The 20,699-nt window shown below is 37.9% G+C and overlaps 1 protein-coding gene across 1 annotated transcript; it reads right to left on the reverse strand.

The window, feature by feature from the left end:
* Window positions 1-2,566: 2,566 nt before the first annotated feature.
* LOC145989206 (coiled-coil-helix-coiled-coil-helix domain-containing protein 2-like) lies at window positions 2,567-17,097 on the reverse strand. Its single transcript, XM_083124507.1, has 4 exons — window positions 16,886-17,097; window positions 10,319-10,478; window positions 8,690-8,915; window positions 2,567-2,800 (listed from the first exon to the last, which is right to left on the reverse strand). The coding sequence occupies exons 1-4, from the start codon at window positions 16,930-16,932 to the stop codon at window positions 2,787-2,789; spliced, it is 447 nt and encodes a 148-aa protein (XP_082980633.1). The 5' UTR covers window positions 16,933-17,097; the 3' UTR covers window positions 2,567-2,786.
* Window positions 17,098-20,699: the final 3,602 nt, after the last annotated feature.

Below are 20,699 nucleotides of genomic sequence, written 5' to 3' on the forward strand. Positions count from 1 at the left end.
CAATGAGACATTGAAGAATTGAAACAAAATACCAAACAAGCTGCTGGCAATCTCTGTACCAGCATATGCAAAAGCACATTCATTAAAAACATGTAGGATGCAAGATTAAAAACTAAGGTCGGTATTGCTGCTACAACTATTTTTCATCATCATCTTCTAACACCCCAAAATCCTTTTAGCCTGTGCTAATACAGAGCATTCCCTGACATTCGCTACGAGACTCGGCGGCAAGCGGCCCAGCATCAGCGCTTGTCTTTCCCGGTGAACGGATCCGCAACATTCGCTTATATTAAACCTCGTAAAAAAGTTTAAAAGTAACAGGGTCAGTTTGGAATAAAAGTGGGAAGAAAAATGGGGAAATAAAGTATACAAAGTATCCACATGAAAAATCGGGAGAATTACAGTAGAGGAACTTGCACGTGTAAATGCCAATTTCCTTCGGAGATGCCAGGAATGTGTTGCAGCAGAGGGACATCATTTTCAACACTTTCTGCAGTCAAGGTTAGTACACAATATGAAAACTAATTTTAATAGCTGACTAGCGACTGTCGCTGACCCGTTCACCGGTAAAGACAAGCGCTGATGCTGGGCAGTTTGCCGCCGAGTCTTGTAGCGAATGTCAGGGAATGCTCTGTAGAACCAAACCCAACAAGCCTATCCTAACAACGAACACATTCCACACAGACATTAAAATACCAGTTGTATCCGATAAGTGAAACCCTACGAAGCTACTAGCCAATAGCAATGCTTAAAACAGTTGTAGCAGCAATCACTACCTAAAACTAAATTCAGTCATCGACAATTTGTCAAGCAATAATTGTCCACCCCACTGTACAAACCTTGAAGATGGATTGTTTCACCTGTTTGTAACTATATGCCAAACACAAACTGCATTTGATTTGGTGTTTTAAGTCCACTTTATGCACAGTAAGGCTAATCGGGACTGGAACTACAGTTTAAAGTGAGATCTGAACCACTATGTGCCTCCATCGGGAATTGAACCCGGGACCCCTTGATTACAAGGCAACAACGACAAACAGCACTTGAAAACCCTAATCTGGAAAGTAGCCCATATATTATAACCAGTGCTCTAAGTGGGGGGATGCTACCCCAGTTAGGAAAATTTTCACAAAGCATCCCTCCAGCTATGATAATTTGCATACAACCCCCCCCCCCCTCCACAGGCATAACTTGGTGGGGGCAAGGAAGGCAGTTCCCAAAATTTGCAGGTTTATTATAATTTACAAGTTAATGTACTTTAGTTAACCTCCTTGGACCCAAGAAGCAAAGCAATGAGTAATTTTTATGATTTTGAAATTTAGCTGTTATTTACCAAAATAACACTGGGATTGTCTCCATGCTGGTCCACACAAGCAACTACAAATTTCCAATTCGAGCACAGATTATAACTCCATATACAAACCATGTCTGGCAAATCATACAATTTGCTTTGTTAAAGCACGTAGAAACTGAGGATGAATTGAGAATTGACTAAATAGATGAAGAAATGAATCATCAAAAGGAAAGGATTGTGTGTGATAAGAATGAAAAGATCTTATCCAAATTTCAATTGTGAAAAATTAGGATGAGTCTTATATTAGAGGCCTTACAAAAATTATGACATTTCGTCATATCATATGCTGTTAAAAATGTGCTGATTTCTCATTTGAAATAACGATAATGCATCAATAGAATTGTAGAAACTGGCCGCATTGTAGATACCATAATGTTATCCAACAATAGCATTGTTGTTTCTAACTGGAACAATAGCGTTGTAAAAACTGTCTGCATTCTTGATAACTTACTCTTTGATTTTATTAAGATTGTGTTCGTTCTTCTCTATACCGTGTTTTTTACAACCTGTCCCGGTTCCCGCGGTAGCTGATCACTGCCTTTTCTCCGTGCTGGGGAAAGTCAAAGCCAGTCAGCCAATTAAAATACGCAACGTCGCAACAGCGTCTACGTAAGCGCCTCTCTTCTGGCTTCCATTCGCTCCTTGCTGCCCAGCTGACGATTTTTTCCTCGTTTCTCATTGGCACCGAAACTGTCGAGCGATCCCTAGCGTGGGAAAAGGGACAGGTTCTAACAAACGCGGTATAAGCTTATACAGGTATTCATTTCTACTGACGTGGATCTACAGGTTTGTCGCCAATATGAACGATCGTGTGGAGAAGAAAGCATCATCAAGCCTGGGAATAAGGCGTAGCTATGATGGAAGTTTACGCTAAAGCCACAAGCAACAGAGAGGCCGGAAGGAAATATGGACTTGACGAATCTAATGTGCGACGTTGGGTTGTTGCCGAGCCGAAACTGAAAAATGCACTTTCAATGAGAAGATCTTTCAAGGGACTAATTTTCTTTTCTTTCCTCGGCTTATATTCGGGTATCATCTTTTTTTTTTTATTTTCGCTCCTTCAAATTTTAGGGTGCAACTTAAATTCGGGCCAATACGGTACATCCGAGATACTCTGCAAAAGTTATCTTCATGAAGTATAAGAAGAGGTGAGTCTCACATGAACACAAACTTTTCTAAACCTTGTCACACTGATAAATAAGACAACACTGATATTACACAACTAAAATTTATTACACTGCAAAAACTACAGCATAAATAGATAAACGGGTATGTGTGTATTGAATATGTATTGGTTTATTGTCCAAGAGCTAATATTTACTAAATCTGTCTCCGCTGCACCAAGGAATTTCTTAGATATACATATAACCATATCTTCTCCAGGTGTACATGAATTCTACCAGGTTTCCTCTCTTCCAAAACTGCTGAATATTTATTGGCCTAAATCTGAAAGAGTAAAAAAAAAAATGTTAACAGGTGAATATTAATATGAAGAAATACAGTACAGCAAAGCTACTAAAATGCCAATTGTCCACTATATAAAGTCTTTCCAGAAATATTGGGGTGGGGGGAGAGCACTGGCCCCCCTCTGTGGGCACCCTTGTATCCTATAATTTCTTTTTGCAGAATGGAATTGTAGAGAGTGCATCTTAAACAGATATAATATTTTAACAATGGCCAACAGGAGGCTACTGCACTATTTATCTTTCATTCATGTTCTGCAAACTGAACGTAAACCCGCGTACTTACTTGAAAAATTATGTAATCGCAACACAATTCACAGACACGTGACACGTCGTCACAACGAACTTGACATTCCTCACCATTCGACTACGCTATATACCTCATCCTCTTCTATATCTGCCCCGAAAGCATGGAATGCACTACCAACAAATGTTAAATCCATAAAACTCAATAAGAGTTTCAAAATTAAATTGAAAGAAATGCTTCTACAGGAACAGCAGCCGAACAGTAGCACATACTACAAGTGAACTGGCACTCAACAAACGACAAAACACTCATATTCTATAAATGTAACTATTGGAATTTTATTGATATCTTCAAATTATTATTATTATTTACTTAAATGCAACCTTATGTTAACATTTACATTTTCTTTTCATATTTGTATTTTTTTTAAAAATATTTTCTTGTTCTTTCACATTTATATTATCCTATGGCTAATATTACTGAAATGAGAATATTCGTAATTGTAGGTAATGTGATTTTTTTTATGTCTCTTTAGTGTAATCAAGCTTTCCATCTGTACTCATATATTATTATATTATGTATACTTATATTTTCTTATGTAGCTCATGACAAGGGTTAGGTGGCAGAGCAGCCTACGGCTGAACCTCGCCCGCTAAATAAAGGAATTATTATTATTATTATTATTATTTACAGGATCACAACAGTTTCCTGCAAGAAGGAATTAATTTGAATATTTCTGAAGTTTTGTTAAAGTTTATCTGGGGGCGAGAACTTCTGCACCTCAGTGCAATGGTGGTGGCACCTGGTTGGAAAAGTAGCAACTACTGTCTGGTCACAAAGACAAGACTACCTAATGAAGACAAATCTACAAGATTTTCAGGCGTTTCAGCAGTAGACTATTTTCATGGAACCTGGTTCCATTATCCCCCTCAATCTTATTTTGCCACTGGACTGAACCAGTTAGTACATGAACACTTGAGTCGATGGTCTCGACTAGCTGCAAGCTCTTCTGATGCCTGGAACCATATAGAGAAGAATGTCATGGCCATAGTGCTTAATGTTTTGCATGGAGGGAAATATTTAGTCCACTCATACTTTTCTCACCCAAATGATAAAATTTTGCATTACCGTATCACCTGCCAGTAAAGCAATATCTCGCTCATTGCCATACACTTCAATGACCAGAAATTCACTGAATTCTGGGAATTATGAATTAGAAAGAATGATCTAATTCAATTATATCGATGGATAGGCATTTTTACATTTTAGATAATGCATTATTTACTGCTCACAACAAACAGCGGGCCTCTCCCATGACATCATCGACTTGTAATCAAGGGGTCCAGGGTTCGATACCCGGTGGAGGCACATTTAACAGTGGTTCACATCCCACTTTAAACTAGGCCCAGTCCCATTCAGCCTATCTGTGCAAAAAGTGGACTTAACCCTAGAAAGCTAATTTGTCCTATGCCAAATGTTAAACCTAACCCATTCATTTGCTGAACTACTGATTTCTTCAGTATTAAAACACAGCCAAAATTTTGCAAAAAAAACATTTTATTTACTACGAAAGTTAGTACAGTAAAACCTGTCTATCCTGGAACATGATGGTTCCGAGCAAAATTTTCAGTCTTAGTTTCCCTTCTTATACAGGGTTGACTTTAAATACAGTATAGAGCGCTGCAGGAAATAACTGAAAGACAGATTTACATTTCGCATTACTTATAATGTAGAGTACTAATGCATGTACGTACATGAATAAAAATGTGATACAGTCGCAATAAGCATAGCAGAGATTACAGTTATGTAACTACACAACATGTTGGTACCCTTTTTACAGTATTGTAAGAACGTGCAGTATGTACAGTGCGTCCATTTCGATCTTCAGCCGAGAGATCGGGAGAAGCGTGGCGGGCCACAGATAATAAAACATTTTAATCATAGTTTTGACCAGTAACGTCCTGCTTAAGTTTATATCCTTGAAAGAGTTTTGTATCGATGGGGATCGTTTGGAGGTTTCGAATGTGCAACACTGTATCAAGATTACGCTGTAGATGAAACTGTTAAAAGTCAATGGTGTTCGTGAGCTTCCTTGCAATCCGAAATCTCCGAGCTCGAGTTTTTTGTTCCTTCGCGACAGAGCTGTGAATATAGTGGCGAGCAGATGTAAACCAAGAGCGTGTTAATTTCGTACTGTGCGCAAGAGTGTTATTATTGGTTACTTGCCGTTACTTGTTTGTGTTATTGCAGTGTGTATGTTTGTTGTGTCAGTAAGAGGATTGGAATGCCAGCCGTAAGGTTCACGTTACGAGGGGGCTGATAAGTTCTCGGCCCGACCCAGAAGGACTTTAGCTACAGGCACGAAAGTTTCAGGCTATTCAACGTATTCTCCCCGAAAGTCTACACACTTGTCACTTGGTGGATATCAGTTTTAACAACTCTTATAACACAGGTTAGTGCTCGTTTTGCAATATTTATATAAATGTCTGCATATGTCCATAAAAATAAGCGGGCATTACAGGCTGCAAATGTCGGCATCTCCATCAGCGCCGCCCGCCACGCTTCTCCCGATCTCTCGGCTGAAGATCGAAATGGACGCACGGTACTTGTGTATCTTTTCGAACCAGGTGCCCCTAGCGTGGAAGCGCGATGTGCAAAGAGGGAAAGAGAAAGATTGAAAGATGGAAATAAGAAAGGTGAAGAAAGATTGAGATAAAAGTGAAGAAAAAAGGAAAGAAACAAAGAGAGATAACAAGAAAAATAGAAAGATGATGAAAGAACAGAGGAGAAATAGAGAAAGAAAGGTGGAGAAAGTGGGTAAGAGATGATAGAAAGAAACTGAATCGTAACAGCTATGAGTATTGCAGTGCATTCTTTCATATCGACAATGTTACCGATAAGCGAGTGGCAACAGAGGCATGTTCCACTTACAGTATTGCATTGTTTTCTTGCGAGCGATAAAAATAAAGGAAGAAATTTTCAGCTTGCTGAGAATAAAAACATCTCGTTGGTCTTTAAATGGTGTTCCGTTTCAGCGTTAAGGAGGTTTCCACCTTAAGCAGGTCATTTTCAGGTATAAAATCGGTCCGTTCTGGGGACTCTTCAGTATTTACAGGTTTCCTTCTTATAGAGATTCAGGGATATGCAGTTTTTACTGTATTTACTTCCAAAATACATGAATAGCATGGCAGGAATGCAAAATCACATTTTTGTAAGTCTTGTGTGCACTCAAAACAACACTTTGACTGGTGTTTACCACACACGGCTTTGGAGCAATCGCAACAGAAAAAATCTGGTCATCCTCCTCTTGCTTGAGGGTCAGAATGCACAGATTTTTCCTTCCTTGCTTTTGCATTTCCACATTCAGGTTGATAGTAAAATATTACGAAGTTGTTGTGGTGTATGTAGACACTTAACGATTTGTCTGCCAGATGACGCGAAATTAAAAACTGTTAAAACCCACTTAAGGAACGCTTGTAAAAGGACACCGATACTTCCCTGTCAGTCTCTCTGATCCAAATGAAGGTAGACGAAACGGGGAGCGGAAGATTTCTATTGGAAGGGGGTGAAACAAGAAAACGGTCCCCGACTACGCGTTAGCTTTCTAGGGTTAAAACAACAATTCAAACAAACAGCATTGTACAATTTGACCATTATCTAAATTGTGTAAACATCTATACATGCCTCATAATATGTACACACAATAGCAATTAAAGCCTAGTTCAAAAGATAGACCATTCCTAATATTAAAGTTCGTGCTGAGGTTTTGTGTCTCTCGTTTCTTAATCTGAAACGATACCCGGATCATTCAGTGTCTTTTGGGATGTTTCTATTTAAATATTATTTGGGCCAGGTTACTGGAGGGAAAAAAAATGTATGTTGTGCCACTCGACCAGTTACACTAATATTAATGTCACCTGCATCCCATGTGTATCATCACATTAAGACAAATTACATATTACTGTCATATTCAGTTTTCCTTTGTTTTGTTACTCCACTACAGTTGGAAGTGCCGGGGGGAGACTGAGGTGAAAGAAACTTTTTTCCCCTGCTTTTTGGTTGGGCTTTTTTGAAATTTGAAATTCAATTTTAATAAATTATGGAAAAATCTAATAGTAATACATCAATTTTGTTTAGGCTTGTTGACAATGTAAATTAACACCATTAAATAAATTTGGTAAGTGCTGATTTTCATTAGAATCATCGAAAATTTCCAATTAATCAGAATATTTCCATCACAAAATATAAGTTAATGAAAATTGCTGCACAAACTAAAACAATGAATTTCAGAACATCTTGCAACCCGATATGAGGTGCAGCTGGTTGAGATACACTAATATAAAAAAATACATATTTATTTTTACAAAACTTCAAAACAAAATAGTGTTGTCACACCATACTTATCCAAATGTATACTCACAAAATACAGGGTGTTGCAACGTAACTTCCTTTTTTGAAATGCATGCCATGCAGCCTGCAGAGGTCGTAGTGGGGCGGGAGTGGTCTCATTCGACAGGCGCAAGTCTAAAGTTTCGTTTGCGTTCCGGTCAGTCCCCATCATGCGTTGGAACAGTGAGGAGCGTGCGTTTGGCGTCAAGGCCTACTTTACAAACGGATGTTCTGTTATCGCAACCCAGCGTGCCTTCCGAAAGTGCTTTCATGTAGCCCCGTTGGGCCCTGTCCCGGACCGGAAATCAATTGTTACCTAGGTCACTACGTTCAGACAAACCGCGAGTGCAACAAGATGAAGAACAGGAGCCCTCAGCCCACACTGCAAGGTCATCGATGGCTGTTTTGCGGGAACACTTCCCGGACTGCCTCATCTCGATCAGGGGCGATTTGGAGTGGCCAGCCTGCTCCCCCGATTTAACCCCTTGCGATTTTTTTTTTAAATCCTGCATTTATGTTACCCGTCCAAGGACCCTCCAAGACCTGAAGGCCAACATCAGTCGAGAAATTGCCAACATTCCCGCAGATATGCTGGTTCGGGTCAGGAAGAACGCCAGAAATCGGCTTCTTCAGTGTATTGACAATGGGGGGCGTCACCTACCTGATATGATTTTCAAAACTGTGTGAAACATAACTTTAGATATGTACCTACAGTGTAAAAAAACCATTAAACAATTCTAATTCATCACATGGGTTTTATTGCATTCTGAAATAAGGAAGTTATGTTGCCGCACCCTGTATTACCAATACACTACAAACATACAATATCGCATTAAACTTTTACTGTAAACTTTATGGTACATTCCAAACAATGGGCCACAGTTTCAATCCCCCAACAGGCAGTTTAGTCAAGCATATGATAGATGAATGGTAGAAAGACTTGCTAAAACAATAATTTAACAGTCAAAATTACCAGCTGCAGTAATTCTAGGTAAAAGAGTAACTGCAAATATTTAAAATTACATTGTAAAATTTATGTCCATATCCATACTTATCTTCAAAAAAGATTTTATTTTAGCAGAGCTGATAACTAAAATACCAAGCCTGTAATTCTAGAGTCAATGTGCATTTCTAAGCACTAGTTTTTTTTCACACTATTTGCTTATGTTTTGGGTTATCGCAAGATTAGGCATCCCAATCAGAATGTTACTCATGGTAGGAAGTTAATGTACTCACTGTTCCTTGCTTTGCACTGTCGTAGAGCTTCGTTGAAGCCGTCGCACAGGGTCAGGTCACTCTGATCCTGCGCACACTGGAGGAACTGCTTGATCTCCCACCCGCAGGGTCCAGTCGACTCCATGGGTTGCTGTCCAGCATAGCCCTGCTGTGGGGGAGCTGCCTGCACTTCGGAACTGCCCCCACCGCCAAAGCCTCCGGTGATGGCATGTCCAACAGCATGACCCTGCAAAGAATGATCACATTACTAACTCAAATTTACAACCTAAATGACATTGCTGAAAAGTTGTTCACGGGAATGTAGAATGCATTTTGAATACTGGAAATGATTGTGGAAGTGAGTTTGAACGTCAAGGAAACTCATTTGTGCATTGAAGCATAAAAAGTATTATATATATATAAAGAAGAGGAGGTGGCTGTGCACAGGGCTGCACTCTTAATTTAACACTGCCATAAGCATTCTTCCCTTATGGAAAATATTGTGAATATGTGCACAAGATGAAGGAAAGTGTGGAAATGCTAAGGTAATTATTCTTGTATATACGCATTGCTTGCATTGTAGAATTATTTCTCTTGTAGTTTACGGATGTAGACAAAAAAAACTGTGTTTTTATACTTGTAACAACTGTAGACAAGAGAAATAATGGTAAGGTAACCTAATCTACTTTACAATGTATGAATTGTAACACCGTAAGCATGTAGGAGAGCAATTATAATGCTAACATTCCCAAACCTGACCAGCCTACTCTATACAAGATAGAAAAATCATTCTGCACAAAAACTGTAGTATTTGATTCATATGTATCATAGAGATACTGGAATTACACAATCGGAACCTTGGGCCAACTGATACTGTACACACATTTTAATAAAATAATAATCTTCAGTTCATTGCAAATCAAGAGTTAAACGACTCGAACATGGATCTCCGGCATACAATGCCATTGCTCTACCAACTGAGCTAGATCTGGTTTCATCGATTCTGTCATGCCTTGGTCGAGCCTGCATTTTTCGCTGAAATTTCTACGTAATATATCCCCCGTGTGTGTCAAATATAAAGTAAACATATTTATGGCCTTCAGAAACATTTTCAGTATTGAAAATACTCGCATTAGCTCAATCCTAATTCTCAATGCATTAAGAAATAATCATCACATTTTATTATTGGGAAAAGGCTAGGGGTGGGTAGATCATGAGACAAATAAAAACTGACAAAACAAATTCCCTAACTTTTCCAAGTCTGTTGTGTTGTGACCATGGTACAGTGGAACCACAGGCAAAAGATCCTGCGCAGACCCACGACTCCTGTGCATCGTCATCCCATGTAGAGGAGCATGCCCCCTCATGGCTCACATTGAACCAATTGAATGAAAGGTGCATGGAGACTTTTGGCCAAAGGTTCTTTTCCTTGTGGTCGCTCTATAACAACCTACTTTTTAACATTAAACTGCACTTACTATTCAAGAGAATGCAATCCATTCAACTGCTTCAAAATAAATTATCAAAAATAAAGTTAAGAACCATCAAGAAGCTGATAAAAAAAAAATTCTCAAATTTTGGTAAATTATAAAAAAGTACTGATCAGATCTGCTGCACTATTTTTAAAAATTCAAAATTACAAAGACTTACCACTGCAGACCCAACGGCAACTCCTCCTGCCGTTGCAGCCATCTGCTTAAACATTGAAGGCTGCTGTGGCTGCCCGACCACCATGGGTTGAGCTGGTGCAGGGTGCACTGGTGCTGGGGGTGGTGCATGACGTGCAGGTGCAGCCTGGCTCATGTAGGGCCTGTGAAAGATACAATAAATCATTACATAACATTCGGTTCTTAAAGAGATTTTATAATTATGGCCCAAGTTCCTTTTGATTTACTGCAATTTCATCATGCTTTGCATGCATTTTTTTGCATGGTTCGATTTAAGTCTGTTAACAAATACTGCGTATTACCTAGATACTGGGTTTTCACTTCCATATATTACTTGTCAACAGCCATTCATTTACTATCGTCTTAGTTACGAACTGCTCCTCCTACCTTGGTTCGCGTGGTATTCAAATGTGTACTTTCTTCTTGCTGCCAAAATGTTTGAATATTTTCTTCAATAGAAGTTTTCGTAGTTAGGTTAGGCAGGTCAGCTTTAGTTCCCTTAGCATTCTAATAATAACTCTAAATGCTTTCGTTGTTAGGTTAGGCAGGTCAAGTTTAGTTCTCTTAGTGGCAACGATTCTGATTGATTTATGATTTTTTTCAAATTCTCCTAGCAGGAAGACTAATTATCGTAGAATTTTGGCAATCATTGTCACATGAAATTTGAACCTTCCTTTGAGCACTGTTTGGATTTCGAAAATAATAATATATTCATGTCGAAAAAAAAACAACTTAAAAATTACCTTACGCAAGCATGTGTGCTTCCCATGGACAATGTATTTTCAGTTCACAAGCAACTTTATCGTAGACTAGCGGGAATTAATGTAGAAGTAAATCGGAACCTTAGTAGAATGCATTTAGGGACTTTATTTTAATGCTAAGAGAACCAAACCTGGCCTGCCTAACCTAACTATCAAAACATATATTGAACAAAATCTTAAGTAATCGCTAAACCTCCGCAGTATGTGTTAACAGAAGTAAATCGAAATCGAACCATGTTAAAATTGCAATAAAACAAACAAAAGGAACTTGGGCCTGCTTAGCTTTAAAATAATATCCCTAAATGCTTTTTTTGTTGTTAGGTTAGCCAGGTCAGGTTTAGTTCACTTAGCATTTAAATAATTGGAGTTTTTTAAAATGAAAACTGTTCTGACTAGTTTTAGGAAGGTTCCAATTTACTTCTGCATTCATTCCCACTAGTCTACGATACCTACTGTCACTTCTATCATTGGTGAATACCTTGTCCAGGGGAAGCACACATGCTTCATTAGATAATTTTTAAGTTGTTTTCTTCTTTTCCGAAATCCAAAGAGTGCTCATTACTTTAAGGTAAGGAAGGTTGACATTTTGTGTGACAATGATTGCTAAAGTTCTACGATTTAGTGTCTCTGCTAAGAGAATTTTAAAAAAATCCTAAATCAATCGGAACAGCCCAGGCTATCAGTTGGAATTTATTTATTTCTGCTTAATCACTTCCAAGTGTCACTTGCCACTCAGTCTGAAGGCTCCCTTATGATTTGATATTAATAATTTTATAGGAGGTGCACATGGGTCATTCCATGTCAAGTGAACCAAATTTTGGTCAATTTTGAACTTGACCATCTCTGATTTCATTCATACTTAGTTGTTATGAAGTACCACCTAAGGTAGGAAAAACTGCAAAATTGCAGATTTGTATCTGTCGCAGTTCTCCAGTTAGAACCCTCTGAAATATGGAAAAAAGCATAACTTTCGGCACACACGCAATTACAAAAAAAAACAACTCATAAATCAAGCTAGAGTTGATGTAGAAGGTTGGGATAAGAACCAAATTGTTGCATTTGCTATGAGCTTTAATTAGATATATCACATGACTACTTTCGTATTCTTTTCATTGCAAGGCCATTCAAACTTTTTTTGATTTTTTTTAAAAAAATACACATAGAAATATACATATTTCAACATCAAGTCTTAGAAGTTTTGTTACAGGATCGCAATGGGATCATAGTTTTTGACATGTATAAACAAATACTATACACTAGGTAAGACCAAATGACACGGGAATATTGCAATGTACATAAATTCCATTCATTTGTAAAGGGAGTATGTTGTATCCCAAATGGTGAAATAATGGGTATGGAGGAAAGGGACGTAACTTGGGGTATCATTTTTTCTTGGGGGGAGGGGGCAAGTTTTAACAAATATTTGTTAAAAAATGAAAAATATTTAAAACATTAAATTTAAAATTTTCACACACACACACACACATATATATATATATGTAAATATTAAATTTAATGTTTTAAATATTTTAGGAAGTGTTTCAGAATACTGTTAAGAGACTGCGTGAGTAAGTTTGAAGGTTGGAGAAAATAAGTAGCACAGTTAAAAGCTTCGCTAAGTATTAGATAAATTATGATTTAAAAAGTAGGTTACGCAAGCATCCGGTCTTCTCAGCGAGCAGCAGTTCTTGGTTTACTGTTGTATCAGTAGATTTTTGTGAGAGACTGGAAGGTGATTTCATGCTTGGGACAAGATATCGCATGAACAGGTGTTCGAAGCATTTAGGGGCATTATTTAAATGTTAAGAGCCCTGAACCTCAACTACCTTACCCTCCAAAGAAAACATTTAGGGACATAATTCCCCTTCACGCCTCACATCATGTGATGTAGTAGCACCAGTAGTCGGCATCCAAGTTGACAATAAACGAATGGCTGTTAGTAAACAAGCATGCACATGGAAAAAAACATTCTCCAGACAACACCCACTCAGCCTCTGCAGTATGTGTTGATGGGACATAAATATAAATCAAACCATACAAAAAAATATGTGTGTACCATGATTGGTTCAGAATTAAATAGTATAATTACAGAATACCGGAAGTATCTCCGATTGCTTTCAAATTTGGTATACTCACTAATTTTGACCTCAAAATTATGAATCTGAAGTTAAAAATTGGCAGTCATGTCTAGAAAATGTGAAATACTGTGCATACATTACCGCTATGATTGTCGATACTAATAGTCACCATGTTTGATGATGTGAACAAGTGAAGTTCGCTATCAGTTTCATGGAGCGTTGCTTTACATGTGACAATATGGAATCTTCAGCAAATGTGGAAAACATACTTGCCACACGAACCAGTCACGTAAGGTTAGGTTAGGTTAGGCAAGCATAGTTAAAATTCAGGGTATTCATAAACAGTTTTTGAATGCTAATCATGGCAAAAAATTGTTGTTTTCTTCATATTAAATCACCGGTGTTTACTTCGTTCACGGACCCCCTTATTTCTACTTATTTCACATTTTCTAGACGTGACCGCCAATTTTTAACTGCAAATTCATGATTAGGATGCCAAAAGGTAAAATTTTCGTGTTTTTTCCCCATCGCTTAATATATTTGCCGGTAAATCATGTATTTTTCAACATTAATGTCTCTCCAATGCACGAAAGCTGTTGCCTCTATGTCCTTCCACTATGTGAATGAAATGTTGCATGCGTTTGATGATGTAACCCTGGTCAGTGTTTCCAACCACAGCGTTGTTGTCCAAGAATACGACAATTTTGAAGATGACAATTTTAACTATGTTTGCCTAACGTAACCTTGCCGTGAATGGTTCGTGGAGCTATCCGTGCATGGTTCGTGGGGTTTTCGAACCAGGAAAAAAATACAAAATCAGCAACACGAAAGTATGTATCTTTTGATGAAGGATACAACACTTCATAACCACTGATCATTGACAACGCTAATCAAGATTTCTCCGCCATATTGCGTGTAACGCAAGCGAAAACGAACAAACAAGAATTACTCGATATGTCGAAAATTGAGATTATTTGCATGAAAAAAATGAAATGGCAGTAAACTTCCCGTATCCGGAAAACTGATTTCTTAAAATTTAGAGGAGAAAGGTAAAAATTTACTATCCTTCGGACACCTATAAATTCTTCTTATCGTCAATTTTTGACATTCATACTTACGTATCAGCTTCGCGGAACATTCCTTAAGGTGTATTGACGTTTTTTTTGATCAAAGTAATTGAATCTTCACTATTTTCGTTTGAAACTTTCGAGTAGAAATTTCCCACCGATTCCGGGCTCCGCCCCTGGGGTAATTGACCTACCGCCCCCAACCGCTAACGCGGCCCCGCCTCCGCTCTGCTCCGGCTTTTTCTATAGACTTCCCTGTTAAAGGCATGTTAGAAATTGGCCGGGTAACATTATTGTATGAGGGAAACTGATTCCTTCAAATTTCCTTCAAATTTACAGGAGAAAGTACTTACGTAAATCATTTTCTTTAGCGTTGAGGGACTTCCTGAATATAGATTTGATCCATTTTAATGTGAATGCGTGTTGTTTTCTACGAAAATCTCTGTCCGACACGCTGTTTCTGCTCCCGCCATTTGCTTTCTGCATGAGAGTGCAATGTTCCGTGTGTTAAGACGATGCAACCCCGTAGCCAGTGTTTCAGCCTCGCCATGTTTTCACTAGAACCACCTGTCAAGTATTTTTGATTTTTTTTTTTGGAACGCGTTTACAATACCGGACCACTCTCCAATTGCTATGAAATTTCGCCTACTGACTAATTGAGACCTCCTAATCACGAATCTGCATGTAATAACTGGCGGTCAAGTATGGAAATCGATAAAAAACGAAATAAACTATGTTAAACTACGTAACGTAACCCTACCATAAGAACAGCAGCTCCACGGAACAAGTCATTTTCCCCGAATGGGTGTCACTTATCGCACAACACTGTGATCTGATGTCACAGGAGAGAGCTTTTTCATGTTAGGCAATACAAGGTAACGCGTCTCTTAGCGAAAATATTATTTTTTCTTTGTATTTATGCTAATAGAGCCTAACCTAACCACGTAGGCATTCCTCGTCTGACGTCAATATTCAAGGTTGCAAGATTGTTGTGCGTAAAGGAAGGGCATTAACGAATTGCGAAAGAAAGATGGTTCCGACCCGAATGGGCGTCACTTATTGCACAACACTGTAGCAACATTGTTTTCTGACGTCACAGGAGAAAGCTTTTTCATGTTAGGCAATACAAGGTAACGCGTCTCTTAGCGAAAATATTAATTTTTCTGTGTATTTATGCTAATGGAACCTAACCTAACAGGCCTAACCTAACCACGTAGGCATTCCTCGTCTGACGTCAATATTCAAGGTTGCAAGATTGTTGTGCGTAAAGGAAGAACAAACGAATTGCAAAAGAAAGATGGTTCCGAATTGCTGTGTATGGACAATGAACGTGGTAAATCGCAAGGTTATTTTACAAGTTCTACACGTAAATGCGACGTATTAGCATAATTTCAAATCCGGGCACGAAAGTAGATATTTTCCGGTGAACGAGGTTGCAACACTGCATAAATCGACAAAACACTCTCAGAACGCCCCCTAAACCAGTACGCTATCACGGCCATAATGTGTTACAGATTCGAAACAACAAGTAACAGTAAGTACTCGTAAATCTAAGAAATAGACATTGATATGCAGTATTTCACTTTAGGAAGTGTTCCACATTCGAAAATAACACGTTAGCAATGTAAAGAAATCTGAAATATATGATTCATATGTGTTTCCCTCATACGATAATAGTACCATTGGCCGGAGTCAGCTGCCCCCAAATGAGACCCAAACTTTTAAATTTGAAGAAATCCGTTTCCAGGATATGGAAAACTTACCTGAATTTCACACAAAACACCTTCCCGATGTTAGACAATACTACAGGAACTTATTACGGTAAGTAATTTCTTCTGTAGAAATGAAGAAATCTGTCCGAAGGATAGTAAACTAGTACCATAGATTTTCGTAGAAAACCACATGCATTCGCATTAAGATGGATCAAAACTACATTCCCGAACATCAACGCTACAGAAAATGATTTGCGTAAGTACTTTCTCCTGTAAATTTGAAGAAATCCGTCTCCGGTATAGTAAAGTGTTACCTTTCTCAATGCAGAATACATAAGTAGGAATATGGAAAGTGACATAAATAGAGAGTTTTAGGAGTTTTAGGAGTTTTCCGGATACGAAAAGTTTACCGGAATTTCAGACGTTTGGCGGATACTGAAATTTCAATCGCCAAAATTAGTGAGTATGCCGAATTTGAAAGCAATCGGAGATACTTGGGCTATGAATAGGTATTGCAACATTTAAAATGTGCAATTTCTCTCTCTCAACTCAATCTGTTCATTATCCCAATGTGAAACTTGCGAATATAATTATACAGTCGGAACCAGTAATGTATTTTTTACTTTCAAAAAGGTTTCTTTTTCAGGTTTCCTTGCTATTTAGTCTTATATCCTATTCCATTCACAGTTATAACATATTAATTTTGGTTCAAGTAGCACACAAGCCAGCCCAGGCATTAAGTACTATGTTATGCATGATGCAATGCCCGTGGACTAGTAGAGTGGTATTATAATTGCTATGTTCCATTCTTCGTCTGAGTAGTAAATGGAACTTCCCAGTATCAAGCTTATGATACAAACCAAAATATAAACAGGTAATGTACGCCAATTCTGCATACTCATTCATTTCAGACATGAGTACCCATTACGTACCTGCGAGGCTGAGCTGCTGGCATTGAACTTCTTCCACGTCGAGGCATCTTTACTATGTCTTCTCTTAGCTGTACAAATTACAAGACAGGGTTTTCCTTTGTTGATTCACCTGTATCTTGTGCTAGAGATTTTGTGGCTTCAGCTGATCTTGAAGACGTCTGCTCTTGCTTCTAGAAACTTACGCAATGCCCACGTGATTATGTGCCGGAAAGGAAGGAACTTCCTTATCGCACAACGCTACGGCAACCATGTGTTCTGACGTCACGGAGTAAAGTGTTTATTCTTAGGCTAAGTACCTGCGTTGTTATGTTAGGCTAGCTAGGTTTCGTTCTTTTAGCATACATAATACATTTTCAGTGTGTTTATGCTAAAAGCACCAAACCTAACATACCTAAACTAACAACGTATAAAATTCTCACCTGACGTCAGAACGCAAGGTTGTCCTAGCATTGTGCGATAAGGGAGAACCGATAAGGAAAGTACCAGAACTACATATTTGGCACAACGCTGTAACTAATAATAGAGAGCTTTATAAAATCACTAATCAGAAATAACTTTCCGAAATGGATAATACTTAATAATTATTATTTTCAAATGAAGCATTGTTTATATTTCACCTCACGATAAATACTATATTCATTGGATTATCGGTTCATTGAAGTTTGGTTGTGTACCTATTAGCAAATATATTTTATGCTGCAAAAATTGTATATACAGTATGTAACATTGTTATTCGTACACATATAATTTCCGAGGGGAAAAATGTCATATCTACTAGTAAATATAATCATTTTCATATGTACCTGGAAATTAATGTATTAATGTTAATGAAGGTTTCACCAACATGTCAATAAAAATGTATGTTCAAAGTGTATAAACACAGCATATAAATTGTGTGAAAAGAGAAAAACACGCTGTGTCATGCAACTCGTACAGGCAAGACCAATTTCCAGGTAGAAACGGCCATCCGAAGAAAAAGGACGATTTCTACCTCTATCTCCCTTGCCCCCTGGCCCCCCGCTGCAATTGTTGATAGCCCAGATTTTCAGGTCCCCTAGTCTATCTCCTATAGGACAGATAGGGGATTGGTTTCTCATAGATTTTTTGTAAATCCTCTAAAGAACTCAGGGTAAAATATTCTGCAGTACTTATGTTCTCTGTATTTACACAATTTTTACACGTTGTACAGTGGGATCTATGAGTATTACCGTGCAAATTGTCCATCACCATGTTCGTCTACTTTATTTGACCCAATAAGAGCTTCAAGAATTAAAAGAAAGCTCAAAACAAGCTGTTGACAACTTCTGAACCATCATACATAAAAATCCATCGCTTAAAAACACATCGGATGTAAGATAAAAATTAATGAAAATAGTCATGGACGATTTGCACGGTAATACTCAAGGATCCCACTGTACAATATGTATGTATCATAGGCGCCGACTCCATGGGGCTTGGGGGGGGGGCTTGAGCCCCCCAATGTTAATGATGTGGGGGCAGAGCCCTACAAATAATTTTGCTTAAGAGGATCTAATGTATTATTTTGCTTCTCTTGTAAAGTTTACTCTGAATTGTGCAACATGAACTTAACTTTAAATACACATTTGAAATGTTTTAGACCATCAAATTTGGGGGCTGAGACCGCTAAACCATCAACTTTGGAGGGGGTGCTATGAACAGAGACAGCAAAACACATGACTTATTACTATATACTAAGTATATAATTATGAGTATTGTTAACATTTTTACTAAAAAGAGTTTCAAAATAACGAGGTGATATGACAATTATACCAGTATGTTGTTTAGTGAATTCTGAAAAATTTGAGGTCGTAAACACGACTTTCAGGCAATATTGATATGTACGATATTTAGTTATCCTCGAAATCTCTTCCTCTAGTCCAAAGAATAAGGGGAAAATAATTCTAAAGTCTTCGAGTTTATTTAACACTGGCATGCAGTAAAGTACGCAAGGAAATCTTATGAAAAGTCTGTATTACGAAAGCGGGAACGGCTATGATCAAAGGCATTATTGCTAAAGCACGGCGTGCTATGTGTTTATTTATTATTGCAAAATTAAATTTAAAAAGTAAAATGCTGTAGCAAGATCAAAAAAGTAAAACTATTTGCCTGCGATTTGTGTTAGCATTTATGGAAATAATTAAATAAAACTGTTAAATATTGTAAATATTCGCTATTTTTATGGGTACGTCAACACTAAGGTTCTTTGCACCCGTCACATGTCCTTTCTTTACAAGTCTGTTGCGGACATTAAAACACACCCATGCTCTCGCCGGGACTCTAACCCGAGACTTCCGGATCAAAGCGCTGGGCTACAGAGGCCGGCATAAAAATGTTATGTTGGCCTCTTAATGTAAATACATAGCCTACTTTTAAATAAAAATGTTGATTGTTATCTAAAAATCAAATGATCAGACACACGTTTTTCATGTTACATTTCGTTTGCATGAGGAATATAATAGCTGCTTAAAAACTTTCTTTCTTTCTTTTCTTTTTTCAAAGTATGGAATATCTAATGATTAAATTACAAATATGTGCTCGGGCTCTCTTTCTCTCTCTCTTTTGTTTTAGTAGTGTTTTATTTAAATATACTACTCTTGGCCTCTAACAGTCATAAATACGGATGTATTTATTTGGGCAAGAGCACGCGCGTTCATATTGTTGTTGGTTTGGTCTATTTTAACATATTTTACTTCGCTTCTCTGCCACATTTGGTTATCGCGAAAATGACGATGAGTGATGATATGATGAAATTGATGAAGGGGCCTCATATGAACAATCCACGCCAGGATTCGAACACGTGATGTGTTGTCCTCTGCAGTGAATAATGAAATAATTTGGAATGAAAAATGCATCTTAGAACTCAAAAAGCCAAATAAGTATTATTGAAGAAACTACAAAAAAGTGAGTTTTGTTACCTGTTTTGTTTCTGTGCATAAAGTGTACTTAAAACATCAAATCAACCAACTGTGGGGCAGTGGTTATCACAGCGCGCTACAATACCAGGAGTTTAGGGTTCGAACCCCGACCTGAGCATGGGTGTTCTTTGTGTTTGTCCCTTCATTAATTTTATCGTTTCATCTTCGCAATTAACCAAATGTGACAAAAAAGCGACGCTAAGTAACAAAAATCAAATCATTGATTGATTGCTTGATTTGGTTTATTTTACTTCGCTTTTCCGACACTTTTGGCTAATCGCGAAGATGGTACGATAAAACTGATGAAGTGACACACACAAAGAATACCCATGGCCAAGCCGAGATGCGAACCCAGGATCTCTGGCTTAGTAGTCAAATCAAAGTGTACAAATAGAAAAGTTGTACAAAAAATTACATGTATCTCTTTCAGTTTCATTTAATTTATTATTGTCATTGGTTACACAGAATTTGTGTAAGATTTTATGTTCCTAATGATATTAGTTATTCAATTGTAAAGAAACAATTTCAAAAGAGTGTATTTCCTTTCAGATAGTAAAGCATTTTCTTTGAAAATCCGTGCGTACGAATAAGAATGTTACATACTGTATTTTAAAGTACGTGACTAATTTCGTATTCGATCAATGTAAAGGTTAACTAAAATCATAGGCGTAACTTGGCGGGGGGAAAAGGGCATTCACCCATCCAGAAAATTCCCACGCCCCACGTTGATCACACCAACAAAATTTCATCCCTAAATATAGCACAGGTTGTATAATAAAAGAAGAGGCGTAATAGTGATGGATAATGGAGTCCATTAGTGGTGACGCCACAAGCAGACGATGAGCTGGGAACTGAGTCCACACAACGAGAAAACGTGT

This window comes from Lepisma saccharinum, chromosome 6, assembly GCF_977018435.1.
Source record: "Lepisma saccharinum chromosome 6, izLepSacc3.1, whole genome shotgun sequence".
In the NCBI taxonomy this organism is placed as follows: domain Eukaryota; kingdom Metazoa; phylum Arthropoda; class Insecta; order Zygentoma; family Lepismatidae; genus Lepisma; species Lepisma saccharinum.

Bases quoted from the DNA above. Each gene is read 5' to 3' on its own strand.
- LOC145989206 (XM_083124507.1), bottom strand. From the start codon at position 16,932: ATGCCTCGACGTGGAAGAAGTTCAATGCCAGCAGCTCAGCCTCGCAG. The intron at 10,479-16,885 runs GTACGTAATGGG...TATCTTTCACAG, and splicing joins CCAGCAGCTCAGCCTCGCAG to GCCCTACATGAGCCAGGCTG. The intron at 8,916-10,318 runs GTAAGTCTTTGT...CATTCTTTGCAG, and splicing joins TTGCCGTTGGGTCTGCAGTG to GGTCATGCTGTTGGACATGC.